General features: G+C 44.0%; 1 protein-coding gene across 15 annotated transcripts in view; it reads left to right on the top strand.

Annotated features, from left to right (window-relative positions):
- The first annotated feature begins 7,635 nt into the window (after positions 1–7,635).
- The window catches only part of RALGAPA1 (Ral GTPase activating protein catalytic subunit alpha 1), a 135,814-nt gene continuing 131,649 nt past the window's right edge, over positions 7,636–11,800 (top strand). For all 15 annotated transcript variants that reach the window (XM_074868316.1, XM_074868315.1, XM_074868304.1 and 12 more), the window contains exon 1: positions 7,636–7,997. In XM_074868316.1, the coding sequence (XP_074724417.1) occupies positions 7,892–7,997 (106 nt within the window). In that variant the 5' untranslated portion in view covers positions 7,636–7,891. The remainder of the gene's footprint in view (positions 7,998–11,800) is intronic.

Here is an 11,800-nt window from a genome sequence, read left to right as displayed (position 1 = left end):
GGTTGTATTTGCCTGGCAGTAGCAGTTCTTCCTATGGAGACATCCAGATTTTTTTACTCCACAGTCTGGAAGGATGTTATGCAGGTTATATTGTGAGGCAGTTAATAACTTCTGAGCTTCCCCGTGGACTTCTACCTCCATGGCAATAGCTGCCCACCTCGCCCACAATAACCATCGCTGTACGTCAGTCGCTTCTTTTCTCCCACATCTCTGTCTATCCAAAGCAACTAATTTCCCTGTATCTCCACCAAGGGGAGCATATGTAGGTGTGCCACCTCTTCTCCAAGAACACAGAGAAATATTAGACAAAATTAACCACCTCCCATCCTCCACCATCCAAACTCCATCCCTTCTGTTTCTGTTGTCTCTGGCTTTGCTGCCAACTGGGGACCCAGCAGAACCTGGCATGCTTTCCCCACATCCGTCGCAATTTTTATAATTTTAAATATAGGACAGGAACGGCCTATGATTTCTAAATGAACGGCAGCGCACAGAGGCATAAGTCCTTTCCCAGACCCGCGGTGCTAGGCAGCTGCCCCGGCGAAGACCTTTCCTTCTCCCGCCTCCGCTTCCCCCGGGCGCTGTGCCGGGCCGCCCCGCGAGTCCCGCCTCCCGCAGGCTCAGGGCAATCCCGGGGGCCGGGGAAGGCGCATGCTCCGCGCCCGGCGCATGCTCCGCGCGGAGGAGTGGGCGCCGCCGCCGCCAGGGGGCAGCGGCCACCCGGCGGCGGGAGCTGCGCCGGCCCCCGCCCGAGGGCGCTGGGCTGCCATTTTTTAACGTTTCTGGTTATTTAATAGAGCAGCAGCAACTGACCTTGCTCTCAGGTTTTTCCGTTTAGAAACAACTTGCGGGACCCCAGAATTTGGCTGAGTGCTGGTTCTTACGGTTTAGAAATTTAGAGAAGCGGTTACTAAGGAACTGCTTTTTAAGCTGGTATTCCTTTGAGCTAACGTGGCAAAAGTGTTAGTAGCGATGTCTGACACTCAAAGGGCTGAAAGGAGTTAGGAGAAGGCCTGAAACAAGAGCTGGAGACATCCCCAAAGAAAACCAGTCCATTTCACAAACTGGATCTGAAATTTCTCTTAAGAGATCTGTAGGGATTTGACAAAAAAAAAAAACAGAAATAAAAAATGTCTAACAATCTTGAATTCAGATGTTGCATTTTGAACTAGCAAGATAAAAAGACTAGAAATCAAATGGTCTGGACTAGAAATAACTACTGAAAACAGTTGCAGGGAAAGCAATGGCAGGAAACACAGAAACCTTTGGCCTGATTGTAATTTCCTATCCAAACAGTTGGAACTAGGTCTAAGGGAGCTAAAAATAAGCCCCAGAAGGAAAACAAAGTTCCCATGCCATGGTGAAAATCAGCAACCGGGATGGGGAATTGAGCCAGAAATTTTTTTTTAGTAACACACAATTTTACATGCTGCTTTTATTCTGTTTGCAGCCAGGAGGGGAGGGGATTACCCAGCTAAAGCAATACAAACATCTACTGTCTTGAGGAGAGAAAAAAAAAAAAAAAAAGTAATTAACCTGACTGTCCAAATGGAGTGCTAGAAAAGCTAAGAGAAAAGGGTATTTCCAGGAGCTGTATATGGTGGCACCGTGCTAGTGGCAGTAGTGGCAACACCTATCTTAATCAGCTATCTCGGGCCAGATGTGTGCTAGAAGGAGAAGGGAAAGAAGAAATTCTGGCTGGCTTACTAGAGGACTTGCAAAGATTTGTGTCTTACTGTGTGTACATACCAGCTAGTAATCCAGCCAGCTACCAGAGGACCAGTCTGTAGGTTGACAAATTTATCAAGATATGTGAAAGGAAGCATTAGGTGCCTACAAAGCTATGATTTTTTTTTTTCTGGATAATGACTTATACCCTTCATCAGAGTAAAATAGGCGTTAAGAAGGTGATTGTCATCATCCTCATCAGCTCAGCTCTGCATTTAACAGGGAAGTGGAGATTAACAGCTGGTATGTGGTATTTTTGAACAATTAGAAAGCGACATAGTCCATTAGCAGGGACAGTTGGCAACAATGTAAAATTCAAAGCTGGCAATTCTGTTGAAAGCTGATACTGAAAAAAATTTGGACACATTAACAGTCATTATAAATAAAATGCTGGCCAGCACAGACCTTGACAGATGGTGAAATCTCCTTTCCCAGTTTGGGAAAGAGAGGGATAATTGAAGATGGGAACTCACACACATGAAGAGGAAAAGCTTGGAAATGCAGGCATCAGCTTCCTAGGACTTAATCTGGGCACTTAAACCAATAATCTGAATCTGGCTCTTGAATCACATCTGTGACACACACAGAAAAGTAGCCCAGGCATGGTGTCTATTAGACCAGACATCTTCAGAAAAAGCTAGGAAGCAGCGCTGTAATTTTACACCTAATTTGTGAATGGAGACAGTGAGTGGAAACATGTATCACTCAGAATCTGAAAAGCAGTCACTAGCTTTCTGATTATCAACCTGATTGCCAGCTTTTGTTGTAGTGAGTAACTGCATAGTAACTGAATATTTCTGACAAGAAGATTGAAAGAGAGAAGCCAAAGATATATAATATGAATCAGTAGGATACAGGTATACATGAAACCTTCAAGGAGAAGCAGGGACAAAAGAGCTTTTACTGTATTTGATCCAAAATAGTGCACTACCTCTTAATGAGTTTGAAATATCTTCTCTTTAGGAGTTTCTCCCAGTTCGAAGATGTAGTTTGTCTTGGACTGGTCATAACAAGTTTGATTGTGAGGGGTGAGGCCCTCCAAAGGGGACAGGACATCAACATATTAGCCAGGTCTATCAGTACTATTACTACTATTAGTACTATCGGTGTTATTAATGATGGAAGAAGACTCATGAGAGAAATTTATCTGGAAGATACATGAGAGGTTTTAGTCAGTTCTTGGGTCTCACCAGTAGTATAGGTTAAGAAAGAAGTGGTAGCACTGAAGTGTTTGTGAACTGGCAAACCAAATTATGTCACTTGAAATAATTTTTATCCAGTATCACAAAGAAATGATATACTGGATTCTCTATCAAATTAAATCTGATACTTCACCCTCAGTTTCAAAGTGCAATATTAGGAGGTGGGTCACAAGAACACTGAAAAACTATTTTCCCTGCAGGACAAGGAAAGTCACGGTGTGTAAGCTACTAGCTATGTTTGAAGACTATCAGATCGTGTTCCTCCCTCAGCTTGTATATTATCTAGGCAAGATATTCTGGTATATGATGCAAATGGTGTAAAGTAAACTTAAAACTACTAATGCAAATAAACTCAAAGAGATATGACTTATTTCTAAAGGGCTCTGCTTACTCCTGCAGGTGAGATAAGGGGAGAGATTGGGGGCAAAATTGTGCAAAATTGTCTCTCCTCTAGAGGCTGACAGACATGCGGAGTTTCTGCAGGGCTTTTCTATTCTGGAAGTTCTTTTGTGGGTTTATCAATATTGCAAAACTATTTCATAAGTTGGGGAAGTAAAAGAAAACATATCAGTGGTTGAGAGAGTGTGTTTGAGCACTTTCGGTTAAAAAAAAGTTGTAACTGCCACTGTATCAGTGCATTCACATTTCAAAACCTCTTTCATATCAGATATGGGTGCTAGTGATTACATTAGAACTCAAACATTGTGAGCTGGAGGTGACTTTGCACAGTAAAAGTCTAAATTGTCTTGGGGTGGGAATTACTAATGGTTACATCAGTTGAAAATAACTTTCACATGTATGAAAGTTTGTTGTCCTGGTAGGCCATATATCCCTCCTGTTCTTTGAGCATGACTGACATAGTCCTAGCATGTTAAGAAAACAAAACTTAGGTAATGATTGTTGGGTTGGTTTGAGTTTTTTTTCACTTGCACTCTCCCTGCTACTTTTGAAGCCATTGTCTAATTTAGATCTAAATTTACATGAGAGCACAAGTGTTAAAGATACCAAGTTTCAGTGTGTTTTGTGAAACAGTATCTGAAACAAAGAACCCCTATTAATGTCCCACAGAGGGAAACATGTGACTTAGCTTCTACCCTTCCAGGGGACAGCAGTCAGCTCGCGAGCCTGTATACACATAGTTAAGACTTAACTGCAGTTGGGCCTCTTGCCCATCTCAAATAGGTAGGGAAGGACTAAGCAAAGGAAGGTTTATGGTTGTGGAAGGAGACAACTCATGGCATTCGGTGGCTAGAGTACAAATTCAGAGGAAATCTGGCTTCATTAATTCTGTGGCTCATGGAAAAATTTATTCAAGCTTGGGATCTTTGGTGCTTGGAAAGACTGCAGTGTTCTGACTTTGTACCAGATGCTCACGCAAAGGTATTAATGCTGATACACTGCTTAACAAAAAAAGCAATAAAGCTTTGGTTGCTCAGGAGAGAACTGGTTGCTCATGAAGAGCTCTCCCTTAATTACAGAAGCATACAGATTCCAGATTTTATCTGTGAGATACAGGGTTGTGCAAATGAAATTCTTTACAACTTTACAGAACGGGTTGTTAGGCGTTGGAATGGACTGCCCAGGGAGGTGGTGGAGTCCCCATCCCTGGAGGTGTTTAAGAGTTGGGCTGACATAGCGCTGAGGGATATGGTGTAGTTGGGAACTGTCAATGGTTAATGGTTGAACTAGATGATCTTCAAGGTCTTTTCCAACCTAGATGATTCTGTGATTCTGTGAAATGGGAATTTGTGCTTTCTTGCACAGGAACAGGATTTTGTTGAAGGAACAGCTAGCTGTTCTGTCATTCTCGTACTAGAAATATCTTACAGGATTCTGATATTTGACTGCTTAGGTCAAAGTGGCCAACATTTCCAGTATCAACACTAGAGTACTAAACTGTACAGAACCCTGCTTTTGACTATTCAAACCTTAAATATCTAGGTTTGGAGGTGTCTTTTCTCAAATAGTTGCCAATTAAGTTAACTAAAAAATTGTTACTCAGGATAGTTCCCAAACTGGAATACTGTGGGACAGGGAGGATTACAACGCACCATGCTAATTCCCAGGGTGCAATTTAGAGAGGCTTTTTCTGAAAAGCAAGACAACCCCCCATACGAAGGAAACTGTGGAGGGTAGTATAGAAAAGTAGAAATAGGAGTACTTAGAGGAAAGCCTCAAATGGATCAGCTGTTGAGCTAAATATGAAGAGGTGAGAAGCAGTGGAACACTTTTAAAAAAATCTTTAGAATTTGTTTTCTCTGAAGGACCATGCAGGCAAATAGCTCTTCAGTGGAATACAAGCATGCACCTCTGAGGGATCAGGTTTAAGACTCATGCTAGCTACCTGAAAGAAGGGAAATAGTGAAATTCTGAGTAATTTTAATTCACTTTTAATCATGTACCTTAATGTGCTATAAATATTAGTAAAGCAGGAGTTCCAGAAACCTGGGTTTCTGAGGATGGATGAAAGAATCTAAAACATAATCTATCCCTTTGAAATTTGAACTATTGAACCGGGCTAGAACTGAAGGGTTTGTGCTCTCTTTGATATATCAAAAAAATACTCGTTATGTTTTTGAAGCACTTGGCAACAGCTGAATTCTTTGGAAATCATAAATCCTAGATGAATTGTGAGAAGTTAATTGATGGTATGAATGTGACCCAGTTGCCCCCACTACTTTGAGTGCCCTATGGGGCCCTGTAGAGAGAGTTAAAAGAAGGGGAAAAAAGTTCTGCAGCACTTAATTGTCTACACTACTCCTTTAAAAGTTCAGTTAAATTTACTTATGGGGGTCCCCTCACAGCTGGATAAAAATATTTTAAAAGTTCTTTCTTTAAAGTGGAAAGGCAATGAATTGGGTACAGTAATAGCTGCCTGGAATGCAGCAGAACCTAACCCCTCCCTAACTAATCCTGCTATTTTCTAACCTTGTCCTCCATGCATAATCAAAGGCATCGAAGTCACATGCTTCGAAGTCAAGCCATTGCAAGATCACAGCGTTTGCTGTGCACAGAACATGCCCTTCCTGCCTGGTGTGCTCTGCATTAGGAGGTTCTCCTTAGAAGCCATTATTATCTTGCTTAATACCACTCCCTCCTGTCATTTAATATTTTGGTGATGTCTTATTCTGCTTATTATTTTTAAGCTCTGTCCTGAGTTAAAAACCTGAAAATTCTCAGAAAAGCAAGCAAGATCTCCAAAGAACAAATATTTTTTAAAGATTGTCAAAATACCAAAATGTGCTTAGAATTCATGAAATTTAAAAAACAAATCATATAAATCAATGTATCATTGTCAGATCTTAGCTAAAATGTACTGCGTTATGGTAAAATGGATTACTGTAACATTAGCTATTACCTAACATTGCTAATCTCCAGATCTCATTTACAGAGATGGTAGAATATGAGATGCTTTGGGGCAGACCACATAGGTAGGCAGGTGACACTGACTCCCTCACTCATGCCCTGCTGACTAAATCCACTGCCCTTTCTGCTTGAAACATTGTTATTGGTCATGCATTTAAATGCTCAGGTTATGTTACTGATGTAACAGCTATGTCAATGTTGACAACTCTTACAATTCTAAAACAAGTCCCAAATAGTTAAATATCACCAATATTAAAAACTCCAGCTGTTGTAATCAGACTCTTAGCTTAGGGAACTGGATTTCCTCAGCGCAAAACTGAGCACCAGAGACTACTTAAAAATGTCCAAGGAAAGAGACACTGGAAATCAGGAGTCTTAAATGATCCAACAGCAGATGCCTATTAAAAAGTCCAAGAATTCTCTATTTCATGAATTTCATGATTGTAAACCAACATCAGGCTTTTAGGAGAAACTTTGGTCTTTTTCAATGTTACTAACTCAGCCCTCAGTGGCAGAGTTTATATGGCACCTCGTATGTTTCCCTGGCTGCTGTTGCCGGCCTCACTGGTGAGGGTGTGTGTGGGACTGGGACAAATGCGGTCTCTTGAGCCCAATTCTGGCTTTGCTGTGGGAGCAGCGTGGGCATGACCGTCCTAGGGAGCGCAGAAGAAATCAGGACGCCCTGGACCATCGCGCTGGGCCCCACTGCGCCTCATAGATCAGTCTTGATGCCAGTGCTGCAGCCCGAGGGGAAGGCCATGAAACCGGGAAGGAGCGACTCACCGCAGGAGCTCGGGGTGAGGAGTTGCAGCACCCTGAGGACCAGTGTGGAAAGAGGAACTACGAGACACATCGCTGCTGGTTGCACAACCAACGCTTGAGTAAAGGTTTGGAGTCACTCACTGCCTTGGTGAATACGCTCCCCGCCTGGATTTTATTGCCTTATTCCCCACGGGATTCCCCCCTTACCTCACTACACCCCAGCGTCTCTAGAGCCAGAAGTAGCTGTATGGTGGGATAACTTTGTATTTGACTTATGAACAGCAGAAGTACAGTTGCCTGCACCAGTTGCTGTTGCCGAGTGGCGCAGCGGATCCTGCAGCGAGCCCCTCGTTGTCCTGCTCCGGCGCCCGCTCTCCATCTCTGGCAAGGAGACCCGTGACAGCCCCGGACAGCGGCAGCTCCCCGCCGCCGCGCTGCCCCTCCCGCGCTTGAGGGCGGGCGGCCGCGGGGCGGGAGGGAGCAGCCCCGCCCGCCGCGCCTCGGAGGTGCGCCGGGGAGCGCCGGCCGTGACGTCACGCCGCGGTTGCCATAGGGACGCCTGGGGTCGCACCTGACGGCTGTCGTGAAGCAGCGGGAGGAGAACGAGGGCAGGAGGAAGGGGGAGGGTAGGCCCGGCCCGGCCCCCCGCCCCGGGCCCGCGGGGAGTTGGTTCCGCGCCCCTCCGTCCCCGCCGCATCGAAGTCGGAGGCAGGAGGAGGAGGCGGCGGCGGTGGTGCCGCCGCTGGCTATGTAGGGGCCCCGGAGCGGGCGGATCCGGAGGCCGCTGTCCGCCTCTGGAGCGCGGCGCCGGGGCCGGGCCCGGGCCCGGCGGGATGTTCTCCAAGAAGCCGCACGGGGACGTGCGGAAATCCACTCAGAAGGTGCTGGACACCCGCAAGGACCCGCTCACCCGCCTGAAGCACCTGCGCGTCCTCATCGGTGAGGCGGCCGGGAGGGAGGGGGTCAGCGGAGGGCCGCGGGGCCGCTGGCCCCTTGTCCCGGCGTAGGAAGGACCGGGAACTTGGAGGGACCGGTTGGGCGCCGAGGCCGGAGGCGGGCTCGGGGCTCTGCTCCAGCGAGAGACCCGGCCCGGCCTCGCCTCGCCTCGGCACGGCACGGCGGCCGGAGGGAGGGCCTCGCGGGGTCGGCGGCGGCGGGGCTTCAGCTGGGGGCCGGGGGCCGCTGGACCCGGCGGGCGCAGCGCGAGAGGCTTCGCTCCCCGCTGCTGTACTGAGACACGTACGCTTCCACCGCGTTTGAAGGTGGAATTCTTTTGGCAACTGTGGATGGAGACGAAAAGCTGGTGTGCCTCCCCCGTGGATTATTCTGTAGAGCTACATAAATGCTGATAAATCGGCACGCTTGAATAGAAGTGGCTGGTGAGCGCTAATGGTGCCTGTGGCTCCCTAATCTATTTCCCCCTAAATGCTTACAGTAACGACTTATGTTTGTGTATGTTTTCAAGGTAAGAGCTACAACAGTTGAGTGCTCACTAGAGTAGATGTAGAGGAGCATTCATACAGCTAGTCTGAAAACACTTGGTTTGCCAGTTGGTCGAGGAGGGAACATAACCACTGAAGTACTGCGGCGGTTCCGTGTGAACAGTTGTTTACCTTGCCCAGTGAATTAGAAATTGCGATTATATGGAATAACTGCCTAATGAAAAAACAATGGAAAAAACCCCGAGTTAACCGTTCCAAAATACCTGTTAGTTGCATGTGTTTGTAAAAATCTAAGTCATTGTCATCAAGCTGTCCCCGAAAAAAGAAGTTTGCTCTAGAGCATTGTTCGGGCATGTAAATTCTGTAAATACATGTGTTGCTTTTGACAGTTTAACAACACGTGAGCTGGGCTGGATCAGGGGCAACTGCATTCTGTATTTAGCACAGAGTACTGAATGGATTATTTTGGGTTCTGCCCACAGTCCGGGGGTATTAAGGTATCTTGGCCTGCAAAGCTGGATTCTTTCCTTTCAAAGGAAAATGGTTATTGGTGTTTGAAGGGACAGGTGTTCCCATATGGCAGTATCTGCTGCTGCATGACTTCTTTTCTGCAACATAATAATTATTTAGACTTTTGAAATGAAGAATAGTTGGGTAGCTATCTATCTGAGACACTTCAGTGGTCAGATGTATCCTCTTGCCTCACTGAGAATGTTACCACTCTTCTTAACTAGCTGTACTAAGCCAGTTGTGGCTTGCTGTATGTTGATTTATATTTATTTTTAGCTACTTCATCAGTTGAAATTTAAGAGGAAAGAGCATTATAAAGAAACTAAGTACTTCTCTGAATGTAGGTTTCCTGGCTAAAGTATGTTGAATATTTCTAGTTTTGCTTTAGTCTGCAAAACAATCTGTGTGATTTTTTTTTTTTATCTGATCTGTTCTAGATTTGAGATTTCTGTTGCTTTTCTTCTATTTACAATGTTTTTCTTCGGCTTTGTTAATACTTGGATGCATTCTATAAGATGCAAGCCACGAGCTCTGTGTCAAGCAGACGTTCTTATCTAAGGTTTCTGCTTACTAGCTGTAGGACAGACTAAATCTGCTGGAGCATGTTTTCATGTGATGGCCATTCCCCTTTTCCCCCTGCACATGTGTATATCTCAGCCGTTGAAGCACAGCTACATACCCCTTCTCGAAGTTTGGGAGAATACAGTGTGTGACTGTGTAAGTAGGGAAAGGTGTAACAGTACTGTTCAGCTTGTCTGTCTTGGATGCATATACAAAATTCCGTCATTATGCAGATACTCTTAGATGCATGAGGTCCAAAACCAAGGTCTTCTTCTGGGGCAGGGGGAGTAGGATATTCCTCTACATATTCCTACTGTAGTGAAATAGAACTATATAGCAGTTTATTTGAAATCTGTCTTCTGCTGTCATCACCTGCTTGCCTTATTCCTTAAATTTCTCTGCTCCCTAAACTGACTTTCAAAGCTTCAGCTATATGCCCTTTCTTCTTCAGTTGTTTCTTTGACTAGTCTGCAGGACCAGATTAAAAAAATAAGGTGCCCACATAAGATAGACTGCTACCTGAGGTGGCTACGCATGCAGACCTCATCCTGCAGCTTGAGCAGTGTAGTGCTGCATTTTCCTGTTTATGTTTTTTTCTTCAGTGACAACTCCCCCAGTATACCAATGGGCATGTTTCCATGTGCTCAGGGGAGCCAAGCTAGCTATTGCCAACAGACTATCTAAGGGGAGAAGGGAGGAAATCTCAGTTCAGCTCTGTTCAGCATCTTTATGAATGAAAAATTATTTGTCCGGTTTATTGCTCTTAGTCCCTGCATATTGAAGACTGGAGGACTACCCAGAAGAGAGTTTTCTGCTGTTTCACTTCCAGGAGAAGGAAAGAATTTTCTCTTGTTCTTAAACTTAAAATCGTTTCAGTAGGCCTGCAAGGTGTATTGGAACAGTGTTTGGTTTTTTTTCTGTACATTTTAGTCTTTGGTTCAGCAACAATGAACTGAAACATGGCCTTGGATTCATGGTTAAGACTTGAGGGGAGGAAGGGGAGTACTAGTTCGTTTTCCTGCTATTTTATCAAGGCATCCAAAGCAGCAGTTCTTCAGTAAACTAAAATAATGGAGTGGTCATGAAAAGAGGTAGAGTGCTTGTGAATTACAGGCCGCTGGTTGTCTCTTAGCCAAAGAAGAGAAATCTAAAAAGTCTTATTATGGTAAAAGATTGACAGTTGGATCGTGCAAGGCGATAGTGCAAGTCAGGCATCTAAAAATATTTAAGGTAGTATAATGTGGTTGTTAGTAAAGACCAGAAGAGACTGAACAATTTCAAAGAACCTAATATGAAGCTAAGTGAGTAGATAGCTCAAAGTCTATTTATTTTTAACAAACTAAAAGTAGTATACTTTAGATAGAATAATTTAAATGCCTTTTACAAGGTAACTTAGAATGCAGTAAGTTGTATCATTTGAGGAAAAAGTATCTTGTCATTGGTGACAACTCAGTTTAAATTTAGTAAAAAATGCAAATTAGTCTGACTGAATAAGGAATATAGAAAATTTTGTGTCTTCATAAAACAGTGTTGTAACATTACACCAAATATCATTGCAGCTTTAGTAGTCTTACTGCTATAGTCAGTGTATAGAAGATAGAGAGATGGGCATGAGTCAGATGAGAGTAAGACTTCAATGTGAAAAGACATTGAAAGCTTTGGAATCCCTTTCTGTAGGGACAGATAGAGAAGAATATGTAAACATATATGAAAACGATTATGAAATAAAGTCTATTAAGGCCTACCAAATTTGAAGTTACAGTAAAAGATTTTTGGTTTGGGAAGCTCCTGAGTGCTAGACTAAATATCAGGTATAAGCATACTGGGGAAATACGTTTGTTTGTTTGTTTTCTTCTGCTGAAGCACTTTTGTAGATAACTGCTCTTTGCCACTTCACTCCAGTGTCCTGTCCCTGGCTGGTTCTCTGCTCTGTTTCAGTATGGCTCTATTCAGGCTTTTTCGTAATTCAGGAACCAAGCAAAATTCAGTGAAATTCAGGTGACTAATTCAGAATTGATTAAATTATTTGCTAAAGTAAATATAATATGTGACCAATTTATGCTTATCACAGACATCAGATTTTTTTAATAGAGGTTAAAACCTTTAGGAGACCGCCAAGTAGTAATAAATATTATCGGTAAGAAATGCTAAGAAAAATTGGGAAGAGATTGAGGTCTCATATTGTGGGACATAGCAGTCTGTGAGTGAAGGTAATTTTCATTGCTTTTC

This window comes from Strix uralensis, chromosome 4 (assembly GCF_047716275.1).
Source record: "Strix uralensis isolate ZFMK-TIS-50842 chromosome 4, bStrUra1, whole genome shotgun sequence".
NCBI classification, from domain to species: domain Eukaryota; kingdom Metazoa; phylum Chordata; class Aves; order Strigiformes; family Strigidae; genus Strix; species Strix uralensis.
This window is presented reverse-complemented; position numbering and strand designations above follow the sequence as displayed.